Consider the following 19,215-nt stretch of genomic DNA (forward strand, 5'->3'; position numbering starts at 1 on the left):
AGGTTGCTCAACCTGGCCTTGGACACTTGCAGGGACAGTGCAGCCACAGCTTTTCTGGGCAACCTGTGCCCCACCCTCAAAAGGATTAATTCCTTCCCAATATCCCATCTAACCCTGCCCTCTGGCAGTTTAAAACCACTGCTACTTGTCCTGTTACTGCATACCCTTTTAAATAATCCCTTTTTGGTTCTCTCAGACCCCCTTTAGGCACTGGAAAGGACTCCAAGGACTTCCAGAGCCTTCTTTTCTCCAGGCTGAACATGCTTAGCCTGTCATCTTTACAGGCTGTGCACCAGGCACTCTGCCACACAGCCTTGTCACAAATTCGCAGTTACTGTCCTTGTGGATGATCCTTGGCACATGGAGGTGAGTTTCCTTCTCTGAGACGGGTGCCATTCCCTGCCTGGATATTGCAGCTTGAAAAATCAGAGCAAGGGCTTGATCACGGTCCTGCTCGGTCTAAGTCAGCCATCACACCAGCAGCTTTGCTGTCTTCCAGATTCAGCTCTTCTAGCCCTGCTTGGCCTTCATTTCTTTATTTTCCTTTCTAAGCTCATCAGCTTCATTCTTTATCTCCCACCGTCTGGCTTCTTACTCTCTCCCACACTGTGCTCAGACGGTCTGGCTGCAATTCTCCCTGCTTAACTTCTGCTTACAAAACCCTCGGATCTGCCGCCTGCCCTTGAATCACAGCCTGGTTTGCCTGGTGTAGTGGTGATAAAAAGAACAAAGCAAAGATGCACAAAAACCTTCTTTTTCATGGAATCCTAGAAGGTTTGGGTGGGAAGGGACGTTCAGGATCATCTTGTTCCAACCCTCTTGCCATGGTTAGAGATGCCTTTCATTAGACCAGATTTCTCCCAGATCCTGTCCAGCCTGGCTCTGAACGCTTCCAGGGATGAGGAATCCATGTCTTTTGGGGAATCCACAACATCTTTAGGCAACAAATAACTTCTGTTTTTCATGGTGATGGATTTAGCTCTTTTTTCTCTCTTGCATTTGGGAATGACTTTTGCACAGCCACCCTTTCCTTGATGGTATCCTTGATGCTTCTTTTTGCCCCTTCCTCCAGAGATAAAAATCATGTTTGAAAGAGAGGAATAATATCAGTGCTACATATGAAAAGTACACTATTTCAGAACTATATACATTTTTATACATGTATATATACATCATAAACCAGCACAATCACTTCTGTTAAAATATTTCAATCACTCCAGGTATGGATTTGTCCTTTCAGAGCTGCTCCTCACCCTGCACACTGCAAAGCGCAGGGAAAACTCCCCAGAAAGAAGCAATCCAGATGCCACCCCCCGTTTGGGAGGCCAAGATGTTTCAATGTGAGGGGGTTATGAGGGGCCACGAGGGAGACATGAGGGGGCTCTGAGGGGCTGTGAGGGGAAAATCCCAAATAAAACAGGATTAACACTTTCCACGTCTTGCTTTCCACGCTGCGGGGCCGGGCTCCCCTCACAGGGGTTGGGGGGGGGGGGGCGGTTCGACCCCTCAGAGCCCTCCCTGTTGCCAAGGCGACCGCGCGCCCCGCTGCGCTCAGTGCGCAGGCGCAGAGAGAGGCGGAGAGAGTCGCGAAGGGCTCCGCGCATGCGCACTGAGCGCGCGGGAGGTTGCCGTGGAGACGCGTCGGCCAGGCCGGGCCCGGAGCAGCGCCGCCGCCGCCGCCATGAGCTCGGGGCCGGAGCCGGGGCCTGGGCCGGGGATACGGCCGGGGACAGAAACAGGGCCCCCGATCGGGCCCGGGCCGGGGATGCCCTTCCTCCCCGGCTGCGCCATCAAGGACCCCACGGTGAGCGCGCACGCCCACTGTACCCCTTCCTACGGGAGCCCCCCCGGATCAAGGTGGGCTGGCCTTGCGGGTGCCCCCGGAGGGGTTGCCTCAGAACGGGCCTCTGCACCTCCCCGCACCCCTTCACGTGGTACCTGGTGTCCCCTGGAGGCACTCTCTGGGAATTTGGTACTCCTCAGACCTTGCTTAAATCCACCGGCGTCTTGGGACCCCTAAACTCAACAATGTTCATAGAATTGTGGAATGGTTTGGGTTAGAAGACCTTAGAGACCATCCCATTCCACCTCCTGCCATGGGCAGGGACACCTCCAATTATCTCACGTTGCTTCAAGCCCTGTCCAGCCTGTCATTGGACACTGCCTGAGATCCAGGGGCAGCCACAGCTTCTCTGGGCACCCTGTGCCAAGGCCTCCCCACCCTCACAGGGAACAATTCCTTCCCAATATCCCATCTAACCTTTCCTGCTGGCAGTTGGAAGCCATTGCCCCTTGTTCTCTCTCTCCAGCCCTTGTCCCAAGTCCCTCTCCAGCTCTCCTGGAGGCCCTTTACACACCAAAAGGTGTTCTAGGGGACACCTGGAGCCTTCCCTTCTCCAGGTGAACACTCCCAGCTCTCCCAGCCTGGCTCCAGAGCAGGGGGGCTCCAGTCCCCAGAGCATCTCCATGGTTTCCTCTGGACTCACTCCAACGGGTCCCTGCATTTGTTGTGTTTTGGGATCCCAACCTGGATGCAGCACTGCAGGTGGGGTTTCACAAGAGCAGAGTATAGGGGGAGACAGTTTCTTCAGGGAACATGAGCCAAGGGAACCTGCTATTCCCTCAGATCACCCTGTAATTCCCCCCCCAGACCGGGGGCCTGGTACATCCTATATTCACCAAATATCCCCCAGACAACTTGGTGTGCTTTGAACCCATGCTCTGGGAACCTCAAACTCACAGAACCTGGACATGACCCTCAAAGCGCCCCCAAAGAACCTGGTGCTCTGTAAATTCATTTGATGCTTCCTAGCAGGTTTAATATCCACTTAACTCTCCCCCATGGACTTCTGTTTCCCAAAGCCACCAAATACCTACTGGATCACTTCTGGGGGATCTGAACCCTCTGTACCCACCTGGTATCTCCTGATCCCACCCACAGCGGACCTGGTACTCCCATAATTCTTCCACTGTTATTGAACTTTGCAATCTGTTCCCAAGGGACCAAGTATCCCTGAACTAACCTTCAAGGAGACTTGGTACTTTTAATCTTCTCCACAAGGAATCCATTGCATCATGTAACTATCTCAAAACCCTGAATTTGTCCTGATAGCTTTGGAGAGAGACACACACAGCCCTCCTCCTCCTCATTTGTGAGCCTCATTTGAAATTCCAAAAGTTGTTTCCATAACTGCAGAACTACTGCCTGCAAACTCACCCCTGAATCCATCCAATAATTCCCCCACAATTTATAAAATATGCCAGGGGAAATCCCCAAACTTGCTTTGCAGTCCTGAAACCTGATTCCCTCAGGAAAAATGCTGTTTGTCTGAACCATCTGAGTTTTCCCAAAGCAAAGTTCTCTGAACTGATACTGATACTGTCCTGAACCAAGTTTCTTAAATTCACCTGATACCTCCTCAGCTGGTTATACCCAGGAGAACCAATACTGATCAAACCTTGAGCATTCCTCCACATGAATTAATCCCTGAAATCATCCCAATTTAATTATTTCCCAGACATAATTTATCTATTACATAAAGTCACCAGTCTCATTGGCAATCAATACCTTTCTGATACCCCTTCCTCCAAAGCTCTGCTACTTCCAAAACTGCTCTCCTGGTGTTGCCTGGAGAACTGAATCCTTGACAGTGCAGGTCTGGAACCTGATAACCTGATGAGAGAGCTGGTATCCCACCACAGACCTGGTGTCATCACAGCTTCCAGGATCATCCCCAGGAAGTGACACACTCTCAGCTGTTCCCAGGTTCCCTGGAAGAAGCAATCTCATCCTCATCCTCCTTCTCATCCTCTGCACCTGATACCTCAATGAGGAACAACTTCTCCTTTTCCCCATCCAATGGTCCAGGCCCTAAGAACCTGATAATCCCAAATCCTCCCAATGTCCTCTTGAAGAAGTGGTGCCACAGAGAACTGATGCTTCCATTTATTTCTCTGATATACTAAAAAAAATCACACAAAATGCAAAAAAGGGGTTGCTTTATGCCTGGTTTGGGCTCACCAGGAATTTACAACCTTCCTGGAGAACATCTTTACAAGAAAACATTCCTGGCTGCATTCAGCTTTGTGTATGAAAATTCATTGTCACAGAATCATGGAATGGTTTGGGTTGGAAGGGACCTTAAATGTCATCTTGTTCCAACCCTCTGCCATGGGCAGGGACACCTTCCACAAACCAGATTGCTCCAAGCCCATCCAGCCTGGCCTAAAATCAATGATAACTGAGTTCTCCAATAGTAAATAGAGTAAATTACTCATAAAAAATAACCATCCAGCAATAAAGGTTATCTCAGAATTATTATCAGATAATATTTCCTTGAAATAATTTATAACATCTTGGAAATCTGCAGTTTTCCAGTCCATAAAACTGGCATCACAATATTTGGTTTCCAAGTGAATGCTGAGAAGTTCTGAGGAAAACCTCTGTTCAAGTGAAGTGTTACTGCTTAGTGCTCATGGGACAGGGAAACAGACACTGGGAGAGGGAATGGTGTTTGTGTGAAGTGTTACAGACTTGGCAAAAAGAAGAACTTAATTCTGTGGAATTTCTTCAGATAAACACTGGCAGCAACTGAGATTAGGAGTTTACATTCTGGGTTTTCCCTTTTAAATTTTCATTAGTCACCTGATCCTGGAAGATGTTATCTGGCATACAGGCTCACTTTGGGAGAGCCTATCCACTCAGGAGCTCTATGAACCAATGAGGTGCTTTCTTAAGGCAAATGTGAGCTCTTAAAAGCCTGCACACTTCTAACAAACGCTGATATTGCTCAAATTAAAGACACACTTCCTGGTTTTCCTTGAATATTTTTTTCCCACAGCATTCCCTTGGTGTTTATTTAACAGAAGGAAGTGGCAGTTCTGTGGCAGTTTATAAGATGTTCTGCTAAAATTTCTTCAGACAAATCTTGTTTTCACCTGTTTTCCTCACTGCTCTTTCCATTGCAAGATCTATAGTAGCAGTTTAAAGAGAAAACAGGGAATTATGTGGAATTCAAGTGGGGCCTTGAAGGTATAAATAAGATTAGAGGCTTAACCATGAGGGGTGAAGGAGGGGGTGCAGTTTGCATGCCTGAGGTTGGACTGACTGCAAGCCTGGGGCTGGAAAAGGAGCTGGAGCTTGTTCTCTCAGCACTAGAAATGCCTACAACTCTGTTTTACTTGGCAAAAGTCAAGAGATTTTATTATCAGGGACTCATAATTTCCCCTGCTTTCTCTGGAGCTGCAAGTGCTGAAAGCCCAGTGGGACCAGGCAGGCTCCTGCAGTGCAGGTGAGGTACAACGTGTGCTGGAGCATGCAGCAAGTGGAGCAGTTTGGTGTCACTCAAGTCTGACCCTGCTCTTCAGTGGTGAAGGACAAGAGTGGCTGGCAGAGATCAGGTCCTGTGCACAGCTCTGTTTGAATGCAGCCCTGGGAGAAGGACTTGGGACTGCTGATGGATCAGAGGCTGGGAGCCAGAAACCCCCACCATGTGCTGGTCTGATTCCCCCTGTGGGCAGCAGGGGAGGGGGCAATTCTGCCCCTCTGCCCTGCTCAGGTGAGACCCCACCTGCAGAGCTGCCTCCAGATCTGGGGTCATCAGCATAAATAGGACATGGAACTGCTGGAGCAAATCTAGAGGAGGCCACAGAGAGGTTCCAAGGGCTGGAGCCAGGCTGAGAGAACTGGGGGTGTTCGCCTGGAGAAGAGAAGGATCCAGGAAGACCTCAGAGCCCCTTCCAGTGCTTAAAGGGGCTTCGCGAAAGATGGGACAAACTTTTTATCCTACTGCCTGTAGCAGTAGGACAAGGAATGATGGTTTTAAACTCAAAGAGGCTTAATTGAGATTAGATACAAGGAAGAAGTTTTTTTACGGAGAGGATGATGAGGCCTGGCACAGGTTGCCCAGAGAAACTGTGGCTGTTTCATCACTGCAAGTGTACAAGTCCAGGTTGGATGGGGCTTGGAGCAACCTGGGATAGTGGAAGGTGTCCCTGCTTGTGGCAAAGGGTGGAACTGGATAATCTTTAATGTCCCTTCCAACCCAGGCTGTTCTGTGAGTCTATGACTATGTAGAGAGGTGATAAAACAACGAATGTGCTTCTGTACATTTCGTAATTGCAGTTCTGTGAGCATGACATGCCTTGATTTAACCCAGCAAAGAAAATCCTGTATCATGCCCAGGGGAGAGTTAAGAAAATAAATAACCATGGAATACACAGAGGGTGCACAACAGTGAAGGGAGCACCATAAGGCAGTAACTGAGGTCCCATGGTGCTCTGTACTGCTGACAAATAGGGTAGGGAACAAAGAGCTGGTGAGATAAATACCAGGGCAAATAAAGTGCTGACACACTGTTCTAGGCACTGACTATGGTGGCAGTCAGGAAATTCAGTGATTTAAGTTCTTCCAGGGCCTGTGGCAGTGCAAGGATCTGAGTTCTCTCTCGTGCCTTGTACATCCACCACTCCCTGCTTTTTCCACTGTTTTTTTCCCTAAGTACAAAATCTGCTTTTAAATAACTGCAGCAGTAGTTTATAATAAAATGCTGGGGATGTGTGTGGGGTGAGACATTCTTGATATTGCACTCTCTTACTGGGTTTTTTTGTGCTTCCAGTAGCTATATCTGCTAAATTCGTGCAGTATTTTGATAGCTGGATTTCCTTCCAACAGAAAACATCTTTTCATCGGTGCCAGACAATGGACTTCAAAAATGGATATGCCTTTTTCCGGCTGCCAAGAGAGGGGGTTGGTGGGGACACACTCTTTGCAAATCAGCTCTCTCAAGATGAATTAGATGATTTATGCACCAAGGGAGCAGCCACACTGACCTATGGGCAAGTCAAGAGGCCTGCACCTTCCCGCTTCACTCCAGCATTCGTGGCTTATGACAAAAAGGTATAAAGAAGCTGATTCCAGGAATATCACTGGCCAAATTCGGAGACATAAACAGTCAGCTCCAGGGTTCACGGGACTGCATACAGCAGTTTTCAGATGCCAGAGCCCTTAGTCAGAGACAGCTGAATCCCAGACTGAAAGAGGCTTTCTTTGCTCGGGAGGAGGATTATAATACATAAACGATGTAAGACATTCCCTGCAAGTTACACTTGAGCATTTCCAGCAGATGTTGGAAAAGAGGTTTGATTAGCTCTGGAAAGCTCCAGCTTAAAAGTATTGCTCTGTAAGCCACAGCCTGGAGTTCTGTGTTTCCAAAACTATATTGAGGTTGTAACTGAGCTTTAGCTGGAAAAGTCAGTCTGCAGTGGGAACCCTGGTAGCCTGTTTGACCATGGTCTATGTATTGGTGCTTGTGTTGTCACCACAGCATGTCACAACCTGAACTGCTCCATTAGTGCTTCCCCTGTTACATCTTGGTCATCATATCAGACTGGGTGCTGGCTCTGTGTCTGCTTGGAGCAATCCTGAGCTACCCTTGGTTTTCAGTGTGCCAATGGCCCAATCTGCAACCCGCAGCCGTGCATGGAGCAGCTGCTGCAGTGAGAGCTGCAGGGCTCAGGAGCTCAGCACGTGCAGGCTCCACACGCTGCCAGCCCTGCCAGAGCAGTCTGCAGCCAGCCAGCCCTCAGCCCCGCAGTGACACAGGCTGGGGAACAGATGTGCTCTGTTAATTGCTGAGGCTGTTCCTTCAGAGCAATGTGAATGTTGCTGTTTAATCTGTCAGATCCTTCTCTGCCCTTTCCTTCAAGCCATAGGAGCAGCAGGGGCCCCAGTGCTGCTGGGGATGTCACAATCCCTTGTGGGGCACTTTGCTGACTGATAGGAACTTGCTGGCTTTATCATCTCTTAATTATCCAAGCCTCTGGGCTGCTGTAGCTGGGTATGCAAGGCCTGATTGGCCACCTGCACCTTCTTAAGGGCATTGAAAAATCTTGGAGGGAATATTCCTCCTACTTCTGCCAAGCAGAGGGCCTGGCTGATTAGTTTCCTTGTGTCCCCTGCACAATTTTTGCTGTCAGTGCTGAATAGATGTGACTTCAGATCATGGAAAGGGACCTTAAAGATCATCTTGTTCCAGCCTCCCTGCCATGGGTAGGGACACCTTCTGCTATCCCAGGTTGCTCAGACCCCCTCCAGCCTGGCCTTAAAATGATGACTCCTTTCAGATTTTAAAATTCTCAGATGTGGTTGAACTCTTTACTAAAATCTGTGGATAACTTCCCTAAATCAGGGCTGTAAAGCTGACAAATAAAACCTGTGTGTCAGTAAATTAGATTACTGTTAGCAGCCAAGCACCAGGCAGTAGGTGAAACAGGAGGTGATCAAGAACTTAGGAAAAGACTGTATTTTTACACTTGTCTCAGGCACACCGAATTTGCAAAAGACACATCTTAATAAAAGCACTTCTGGTGCCTCTGCTGTCACTTACAGTTGTCTCTGAAGACTTTTAGAATCTAACCCAGTAATTTTACACCACCAAAGCAAATTTACAAATAAATTATTTGCCTTGATAGCCATGGTGTTCAAATTGTTCCTTTCTCTTTCCCTTTGCTGTGCTGTGCCTTGGGCAGGTTTTGAAGTTCGATGCCTACTTCATGGAGGAAGTTGCAATCTCTGCAGAGGAGCACTACCGGATCCGCCAGGTGGGCCTCTACTACTACCTGGAAGATGACAGCATGTGTATCATCGAGCCCAAGGTGAAGAACTCGGGTCTGTTCCAAGGCAAACTCATGAGACGCCACCGGGTGCCCAAGAATGAGCTCGGGGATTATTACCACTGGAAGGATCTGAACCTGGGCATCGACCTCACCATCTACGGCCGGACCTACCGCCTGGTCAACTGTGACTCCTTCACCAAGGTGTGTGCTAGGGAGAGCACTGACAGAAAAACTCCCAGTACCTGAGAACTGCAGGGGTTTAATTACCTCTTAGAGTCCAGCAGTTTGCAGCTGTAGCTTTTGTCATATGGGTGTTCGCAGCCTTTCATTGTGCTTTTTGTGTAGATTTCCTTTTTCAGGCCAAAGGGGACTTCAGGGTATGACATCTGCTGAGGGCAAGTAAGGTGCTCAGGATTTTTGCCCCAGGACTGCTGGGAGCCCATCCTTTGTCCTCAGGACTTCTCTTTACAATACAAATTCTAAGTTCCTATCTGGGCAGTTTAATTGTTTGAAGTCCAGATGAAACATTGTGCATACATGAGAGGGAAATTAGTGATCCTGACTCTTTTCTGATTTAATATTCCTCTGTTAGGAACAGTGGAAAGGAATACAAGCAGCATCTCTGCACACATCCACAGCCAATTCATGATCCATGGTTGAGAATCATAGTATGAACTGACCTTTCTAAGAAAGCTTACTCATTGCTGGCTTTTCTATTTCTGGCTATTTCTGTACCAATAAATGAGATAATAATGATCCAATAACAAGAAATAAGAATTACCAGTATGCTGGTATCCTGCTAGATTGTCCCCAGTAAAATCTCAGCCCTGGTCAGCTACTATTCTTCCAGGCCAGGAGTTAGACTGCTCCAGGGACCATTCCAAATAGGTGAGTTACAGGCAGTCAACCTGTCCTGGAGGCTGGAAGAGTTTAGGTCCAGGCTTTTCCTTGTCAGTTGGCCTCAGTGCCCAGGAATGTTCCCAGGCATGTATAATATATTGGTATAAATGTGGCTGTGTGGCCAGCTCTGCTGGAACTGGTGACTGTTGAAGTCAGTCCACATCATATAAAGAGCTGGTCCTCATGTTAATATTGATGGAAAACATGGAATGAGCTACGTGGGTCTACATCTCAAGGCCAATAGTGTATTTATCATTTACTGACATCTTCCAGACCAGGAAATAGTGAGTCTGAAAGTGTGAACTTGCCTTGTGAGTCTCCAGGGGGATCTCATATTCCTGTGGGAGATGTTTGCATAGGTGCTTCCTGGGCTGAATGTTTTCATGGACCACTTCCCAAAGCCAAAAAGGGAACAAGTCCCTTGACTTCAGAGATTGTTTTGGGTGACTGATGCAAGTCCACGAGTTACACCCTGGATTTTGTTCATGGTCCAAGGTAAGCAAAAAAATCCCTTTATAAACAAGCAGATTGCACTCTTTCTGTGGAAAAAGTACTCCTGAAAGATGGAATGAAGCTGCCACTGCCACGTATCCTCGCGCCTGAAGGGTCTTGATGTGCCTAGTGTGGGTGACACTAGCTTCTTCTAACTATCTGACACAGCCCTAAATTATTGCAAACTCAGGCTGACTACATCTGTGTTTATACAGCAATTTAATCTTTTCCATTTACATAAAAGAGACCAACTGTCAGCTATCTTCCATTTAAAGCCTTAAGGCCAAGGAAAACTTTGCTCAAGTGAAATCTGAGTTAGGATGTTCAGGACAGAACTGCTCTGATTAATTAAAGGGTAAGCAAAGATAAGAAGCAGCTTAAACAAATGCATTTGTCATCTGCTGTATTTTGCTATTGCTGTAGAATTCTCTGTGAGTGAACTTGCAGAATTCTGACCTCACTCGTCCCAGCCCACCTGTAACCTCTAGTCACCTCTTACCTTTAGAACTCCTGGCAGCACTAACACCTCAGATGACCTTCCTAGGTGTTCCTGGAGAGCCAAGGAATTGTAGTGAACCCTCCAGAGGAGCTGGTTTCGGATCCTTACACGGAACAGCGTCAGATGCCTGTGCAAAAACGCACCATGCCCACAGGTCCCGACCCCTTCAGGCAGTTCCTGGCCTATGACACAAAGGTGAGAGAGCTGGGGATTACCCTAATTATTGTATAATCACCCACATCACACTGGTGAGGTACCTCCAGTCCTGGTCCTGGTCTGGGCCCTTCACTTTAAGAAAGACATTGAGGGTCTGGATTGTGTCCAGGGAAGGGGCTGGAGCACCAGGAGCAGCTGAGGGAGCTGGGAAAGGGGCTCAGCCTGGAGAAAAGGAGGCTCATCGGGGGCCTTCTGGCTCTGCACAACTCCCTGACAGGAAGGGACAGCCAGGCAACCAGAGAGAGGACTGGAAATGGCCTCAAGTTGTTCAAGGGGAGGTTTGGGTTAAATTAGAAAGAATTTCTTCGCTGAAAGGGTGATTAGACATCAAAGCAGGCTGTCCAGGGAGGTGGTGGAATCCACATCCCTGGAGGTGTCCAAAGAATGACTGGAAATGGCACTCAGTGCTCTGTGCAGGGTGACAGGGTGGGGATCAGTCAGAGGTTGGACTCAGTGATCTTCCAACCTAAAAGATTCTGTGATAACAGTGAATATGTGCTATTGAAACCCAGGTTTTGTGAGAGTCTGCAATCTCAATTATTCTAAATTGTCTCAGTCTGCTGAGAGACAGACTCCAGATTTGCTCCTTTCTTGGCTTTAGTGAGAAACAAAACCTTTTATGCTTTTTTCTGGGCTTTGTGCCCTGTAAACAGCTCCTCTTTGGATTGCAGAGCCTGTGCTCAATATCATCCATTACTCTCTTGCTTTCTGTTGGGATGAGATAAGCCACCTGCCTCTGGAATTTAGCAGCCAGATGCAGTTCTATTAGGAATGGTCTTGCTGCATCCACTCCTCTGCTCCCCCAAAATATTGATGCTAGCTGCCAGAGCAGACAATTTCAGACAAACACAAATGCCTCTTACTCTGACTAAATTCTCCCTGTGCTTCTCTCTTCAGGAGGTGAACCTTGGGGAACTCTTGAGCATCTCAGTGTGTTGAGTTTGATTTCTGTGGCACCAAAAGATGATTCTGATCCATGTTTGACTGCTTTTTTTCTTCCACCCCAGGTGCTTCGCTTCTATGCCATATGGGATGACACCAACTGTGCCTTTGGTGATCACCATCCCTGCATCATCCATTACTTCTTGGCAGATGACACAGTGGAGGTTCGGGAAGTGCACAAGAGAAATGATGGGAGAGACCCATTCCCGGTACTGATGAGACGCCAGCGCTTGCCCAAAACCTTTGTGGACAAGAACAGTAAGTTTAGATTGGCACATCCATCTGTGCTAAGGTGTCATTATTTCATGGTCAAAAAAAAGTTCTTCAAATGGTCACTAAATTCTTTATCTTTTGGGAAACAGTGGCAGGACAGCAGTGCCAGCATCTCCCTGTAGCTTTTCATACACCTTGCTTTTATATCCATTTTCACTAGGAAATGTTAACATCTCCCTGATTGATTTATTTTTCCTTCTGCTCCCTTGTCCTTAGAGAACTTCCCAAGCTGTGTGCTGGAGATCACTGACCATGAGGTACAAGAGTGGTACTCACCCAAAGATTTTGCTATTGGCAAAACTGTCACCCTCCTTGGACGCACCTTCTTCATCTATGATTGTGACAAGTTCACCCAGGACTTCTACCGTGATAAATATGGCATCACAGACTTCCAGCCAGTGGATGTAAATAAGAAACCACTTGAAAAGGTTCCACAGGTACTGCAATTTCTCAAAAGAAGGGCAGGAAAGGAAGCAGTTGGTGTAAGCTCTTATAGTAAAGTAGAGGTTCAGCTTAAAGGAAAAAATCAACTTGAAAAAGACAAGGCATGAATGGTCATAATCAATATAAAAATGAAAGCCTGGCTGCACTCATACTACTGAAACTCTTCCTCGCTCTTCAAAACAGTGTTGCAAAGTCCAAACTGCCTACTGAGGATGGTCACAGCCCTTGTTACCTCCCAAACTGAGCCCAGAAATTGTTTGGAGTTGTGGCTTAGACCACAGGCATAATGGGGACTAGATTATCAGTGTAACCATTTGATGGCTGAGTTCCTGTGCATGGGAAGGTTTAGTTGGAACTGGATGATTTTAAGGTGCTTTTCAACTCAAACCATTCTATGGTTCCTTAATATAGCCATAATCTCTTCAATCAGAGGAATTACCTGGCTTTCTGAGTTTCAGATTTGCTTAATCCTCTTATATTTTCATTTTCATGGCCAGCTGGTGTCAACCATCTCTACGGGGCAGTATGTCACAGCTCTTGCTACCTGGTGGCAGAATATTTCCTTCCAAATCTGATGGGCTTTGCTAAGTCTTGTATACTTCATCTTGTTCTTAGTTCCAGCTGTTTATGGTTGATATCTCCTCTGGATGCAGGTAATTCCTCCCTATAATGGTTTTGGCATCCCTGAAGACTCTCTCCAGAACTGCCTTAGTCTGTTTCCAAAGCCTCCACGGAAAGATATCATTAAGATGCTGGAGAATAATCTCAAGGTCCTGCGGTACCAGGTGGCCCTGGTAAGTGTTTTCCTTGGTGGAATAGTGCTAGGAGGATGGGAGGGGCAGCCTGCCCAGACAAGGCTGTTGGCAAACTCTCCTTTGTGCTGGGGGAAAAGAGAGCTCCCTGAGTCAACGGAAGTGTCTCTGGGGGGATGCCATGGGGTGGTTGTGTGCTCACTGTGACAACTAGCAGCTCAAAAAACTAAGAAAAAAAAATAAGGCCAGAAAGTACAAACCAAACCTGCTACAAACCCACAGCCATTTATGGAAAAACTCCCTCTGCCACTGCAATGTGACAGATGGCCCTGGCTGGAGCAGCCTACACTGGGCACTGTGCCTCTGCCTGCCTGCCACCACTGCCACCAGCCAGTTCTTGATGTCTCTGCTGCTGGCTCCAGCCCCTGTCCTTCTCCAGGCTAGTCCTGGATGCAGCAGCCAGCAAGGAGCTGTCCTAGCAGAGCAGCCGATGCTGGTGCAGAAGCTGGAAAATCCATGAGAATGGTGTTTTCCACCCACAACAGCACCCAGGCCATGGCCTTTGTGCCAGCTTTACAGCTGGCTTATGCAAGGAGCCTCTGGCACATCCAGCAGCAGTGATGGCATTTCCTGTGCTGCCTTGTGCCTGCCCTCTCCAAACACTCTGGTTTCTTTTCCCTATTGTGCAGGAGTTCCCTAAAGGTCACAGCTGAGGAGTTAAGATCCACTTAGCTTTAAGCTAAGCAAGTAAGTCCACTGGTGTGTCAGGGGAGAGACTTCCTGTGACTAAGGGCTGAAACACTACCAGCCTCTCTCAGGCACTCAGCATAATGAAAAAATGTAATTTAAAACTGAATTTTACAGCCTCTCTGGGATGAATCATTCCATATAGGATAGAGAAAGGATTTCTCTTGGATTACTCAGGCTGTGGAAACACTGAATATATTTGGTAACTTCAACCCAGATTCTGCTTCAGTGGCTTGAGTAAAGCAAGTAACCTTTGAAATTCAGATCCTGCGTGCTCTCTAGTGCTTTGCTTAGTCAGCTGTAAAGAAAGCTCTGGGTGCTTATGAGGAGGTTATGCGTACTCCTAAGCACCCCAGGCAAGGAAAACCTGTCTCAAATGCTCTGTTCCAAACCTGCTACCTTTCCTCTAGGAATCACCAGTGCCTGAGGACAAAAATCGTCGTTTCATCCTCTCTTATTTCCTTGCTGATGACACGATCAGCATCTATGAACCCCCAGTCAGAAACTCTGGCATCACGGGAGGCAAATACTTAAAAAGGACCAAAGTCACCAAGCCAGGGTCTACTCCAGAGAACCCCATATACTATGAGCCCTCTGACTTCACCATTGGTTCTACAATTGAAGGTAAAATCCCTCCTGGAATTATAATACTCTGCTCTGATATGTCATTTGTTGCATATCTCTTCCTTCACTTTAAAGATCTGCTGCTTCCAGGTCTCCTCACATCTGAGTTTTCCAGATGTGCAGCTGGTGTTCATTGATATAACTTTGTTACTGTCAATACTTGAACCTTTTAATCAGTGAAATTATTCTTACTTCAAGAAGTGAAACAAGTAGCAGAGCTGGCTCAAAGCTGAGCCCAGCCACAGGAGAGGAATCCTGCTCCCTCCTGGATGACAAAATTACTTTAACCCATGTTAAACCACAGGTAACACTACTTCTTTAATGTTTCTCCCCTAGTGTTTGGCCACAGGTTTATTATCACTGATGCTGATGAATATGTGCTTAATTATTTGGAGAGAAATGCCCAGAGTTTCCCTGCAGCCACAGTGCAATCCATAAGGGATCATTTCCTCCCACGGAAGGTGGTGGTGGAGACTACCAGCAGGTAGGCTACAAAGAAAGGGGTGGTGGGTCTAAATAAGGCTGTTTGACAGCTAAGGGCATTTTCAGCAGCCTCCCTGGGCTCCAGCCTCCTCCTCTGCTGGTGGTTCTGATGCTCCAAGGGGATGTGTTTGGGCACATCCAGAGGGTGTGAGGTGTGTACAGTAAAATGTTGTGGCTGCTGCCGGCCCCCAAACCTCCTGAGACAGCTCTGGCTCAGCAGCACAGACAGAGAAGTGGTCACAGCACCGAGTTCAAGAGGTGTTTGGACTTCCAGCCAAAATCACAGAACCACAAAATGTCTTGGGTTGGAAGAACCTTAAAGATCAGCTCAGTCCAACCTGCTCAGTCATGGGCAGGGACATCTTCCACTACCCCAGGTTGCTCCAAGCAACACTTAAACACTTTCAGGGATGGGAGACACATCTTTTCCCCAAAAAGCATCACTTCACTGTAACAGATGCTGCCAACTTGAGCTGCTTGATGGTTGCAGGCTCAGCAGGTGGTGAGGGGAGTCTTTTTTAGAGCATTTATTACCTCTTTGCTTATCAGCCCATCAGAGCCTAGACCACATCCTCCTTTTAGCTGTCTGGACCCAGTTTGTGTGACCCAGTAACAACCCAGTTATCTCAGAGCATGGTTTGGAGGCACTTATATCATGGCTCTGGTTGAAACTCAAATTTCCCACAGCTTCTGACACTGTGGAGCACACAGGGAAATGCTCTTTTTTTTACTCAAGTGTCACAGCAAGGCTGCCAAAATGAGTTTTTACATGAAATTCTATTATTGATTTCTTCTGCAGTGGCTTCCCCAAGAAGGACCTGGATGATTTAATTGTGGAGGTTCAGAAAGAACTGAAACTCCAGGCGCCCTTTGACACCAGGCAGTTTCATGAGACATTTCATCATTGTGACAAGGAGGGCTCTGGCTTCCTGGATAAAACAAGATTTTTAACTCTTTGTGACAGGTTCAACGTGCCAACCAGCACCATTCTTCTTAAAAAGGTCAGATGGAAGGGGTGCTGTGCATGGGGAATTCCCCTCCTACAGCTCTTCCAAAAGATCTCTTCTGAAAACCAACCCTAACCAGATGCTCTAGCCTTCAAAGGGGAACAAATTCAAGAAAAGGGCAAGAAAGTCCCAGTTTAGAGAAACTCCTGGGCTGTTGGACTGAGCCTGTGTCTTAGAGGAGATAATAATCACTGTCCTCTCAGGAAAAGAGAAAAATGTTATCCAGGTTGCCCCCCATGTTTGGCTGCAGTGTAATGTGTGAAAATCCTGCTGGTTCAGGTCTTGGATGAGTAGAAGAGGTCATGTATTGTGATAGGGATCAGGAATCATGACAGAGATCAGGAATAGGCTCCTGCAGAGCTTGGAGTGTCTGTGGTGGCTCAAGCACAGCTGGGATTGAGTAGAGGTGACACTGAGGTGTTCAAGAGATGTGCCTTAGGAAAGCTTAGAGACGTTCTGGATTCAACAGCAACTGAACTGAAGGTCTAAGAACTAAGTAGTTTTTTTAAATATTAATATTAAAAACTATAATATATAAAAATATATAGCAATGTTATAAAATAATAATTAATTATTGCTTTATAATATAGAATTAATGTACAATAATATATAATTATAACATGATGTATAATAATATAATAACGAATTATTATTTTTGCTATTAGACATATTGCATAATTATAATTGTCATTAAAATTGCATTAAATAATTATCTTATTGTAATATAATATATATATAATATAACAATAATTTTTATAATATATAATGTATACAAATATATACTATATAATGTAATGAAATAATATAATATAATATGATATAATATAATATGATATGATATGATATAATATGATATGATGTGATGTGATGTGATGTGATGTGATGTGATGTAATGTAATGTAATGTAATGTAATATAATATAATATAATATACTATAATATAATATAATATAATATAATCTATATAATATAATATAATCTAATATAATATACTATAATATAATATAATATAATATCATATAATATAGAATTATTATCATCATCATTATCATTATTATTATTTTAAAATCATAACACCCTGGTTAACACTTGCTGGGCACTATGAGCAACAAGCAGCACATAGGGATCACAGTCTTTGCACAGTCTGCAAAGCAATAAAATGTGAGGGAAACAGGGAAAAATTCCTTCAGTGAGGATGAAGGAGGAATATGACTGGCAAGGATGTTTCCTCAGCATCATGTGATGGGCTGTAGATTAGTAGCCAGAAAGGGGGGTCAGACTTTAGAGAAATCTAGAAACCAGATGGAGTTATTTCCCAGATAAAATAAGAACTTTTCTCGAGCAGTCCACTGTGAGCATCACAGCATGGTTAGAAAGGGGCATGGGCAGGGGATTTGTGTCTCTGAATGTGGGATGAATAAAGGCCCTGACAAGCACCCAGGGCTTTGCTGTACCAGAGTTCATCAGAGCTCACTCTGCCCTGAGGAATTTACAGTGGGGTGACAATCCCTGCTCCACTCTGAGAGTGGGAGAGAACATTCTCAAAATTATGTGGAGATAATTGAAGCTAAATTCCCATGTTTGAGCCCCAGTCTAAGACCTATGCACTAAAAACATCCATCTCCTATCCTGAAATCTTAATCCCAGTGTTCCCAGAGCCCTGGGAAGTGTGGCAGGGCTATAAATTAAACATATGGCAGAGAGTTCACTGCCTGGAGAGGAGCACAGCTGTCAGTCACAGAAGCAGACCCCAGAGAATCTGTTTCCAGGCGACAAGGGGAAGAGGAATCCTTTCAAGGAATTGTGATATTAGACCTTTCCCATCTCGCTGGGTGTCAGAAGGAGATTAGTTATGCAATTAAAGAAACAAAAGCCTTCTTTCTTCCCCTGAAGCACACAAAGGCTGTGGCTCTGTAACACAATGCAGGGTCAGGCACGGACACCAGAACTGGCTCATTAGTGGAACTGTCACCAAGCTCAATTATCTGTGTCTCCCCTTTATGCCATGTGCATACACCACAGTGACACCAGGGAACAGTGGCTGGTCACATACACTGCCCCCCCACCCCACTTTTGGGAGGGATTTCTGCAAGATTTCCTGTGGCCCATCTCAGTCTGTGGCCATGCTTTGTATTTTTGTGACTCTCTTGCCACTCTGGTGAGGCCTAGAAGGAAATAATGATTGAACTCAAACACTTTAACTCTTCTCCTTGCATAAATTAGTGTCATCTATAGGCATTCAAGGCTGGACTTGAACCTTTAGATCATCAAATTCAATCCTTAAATGGCTGGACTTGATGATCTAAAGGTTGGGGTCAACGATCTTGTAGGTCTTTTCAATCCTCAGTGGTTCCATGATTCCAAGTTTACCTGTGACTCAGGACTACCAGCATGGGGAAATCCACATGGGGGAATAACATCTGCTCTGTCACACAAGAACTCTGGGCAGTTTCCCTTAAAAACAACCACAATTTTGCAGCTTTTTCCAGCTCTTTATGACATTTGCTGTATGTTTTGTCCCCACAGCTGATTGACTACTGTTCCTGTGATGAAGACAAGGTAAACTACCGTGACTTCCTTCGAGCCTTCCCTAGTGATCTCTTCCCAGAAGCTGAAGGACAGGGTCAGCAGTTGAATTCTCAGCTGACTTGAATATATTGAACTTCAAAAAGGATGTTCTGGTTTTCCCCCCTTGCTTCACTCTCTCCCTCCCCCTTTTACAGACCCAGCTGATTCCACCTTCATGTTAACTTCTTTTTCTTCCTAACATCTCCCTGTCCTTTTAGCTGTTCCTAAACTCAACCTCACAACTGCTGGATGTTGAAATGAAACTTATAGGACAGAAAAAAATAATTCTGAGAACCAAAGTCAGGTTCTTCTGTTGTCTTCTCAACCTTTTAGAGCAGTACAAGTTAGAGAGCTAAAGCTCTCTGAAGCCTGGAGTGAAAACCACTCCAGGTTTCTCTCAGATGGGCCTTTCACCTTCAAGTAGTGAAGACTGCCAGTTTGTTATTAAAATTGCAATAAAACTGCAGTTGCTCTAAATGTGTCAAGAAGTCTGTTTTAAATAGAATGGCTGGAATAACTAAGGATTAAAATAAGGGTGAGGGAGGTACCCACAAATTGTCATTCTGGGTCTACTCAAAGTTAGGGTAGTGGTGATGAGTTTAGTTACCTGGAGGTAAGAGGGGCTGGACACAAATCTGCTGACAGCAGCTCTA

The 19,215-nt window shown here is 46.0% G+C and overlaps 1 protein-coding gene across 1 annotated transcript; it reads left to right on the top strand.

Moving 5' to 3' along the window:
* Positions 1–1,674: 1,674 nt before the first annotated feature.
* EFHC1 (EF-hand domain containing 1) lies at positions 1,675–18,897 on the top strand. Its single transcript, XM_030235284.2, has 11 exons — positions 1,675–1,804; positions 6,674–6,898; positions 8,530–8,817; positions 10,553–10,702; positions 11,731–11,923; positions 12,155–12,375; positions 13,036–13,176; positions 14,292–14,505; positions 14,842–14,989; positions 15,788–15,989; positions 18,521–18,897. Exons 1-11 carry the CDS (start codon positions 1,682–1,684, stop codon positions 18,644–18,646), a joined length of 2,031 nt encoding a protein of 676 aa, XP_030091144.2. The 5' UTR covers positions 1,675–1,681; the 3' UTR covers positions 18,647–18,897.
* The last annotated feature ends 318 nt before the right edge of the window (positions 18,898–19,215 follow it).

Source organism: Serinus canaria, chromosome 3, assembly GCF_022539315.1.
Source record: "Serinus canaria isolate serCan28SL12 chromosome 3, serCan2020, whole genome shotgun sequence".
NCBI lineage: Eukaryota > Metazoa > Chordata > Aves > Passeriformes > Fringillidae > Serinus > Serinus canaria.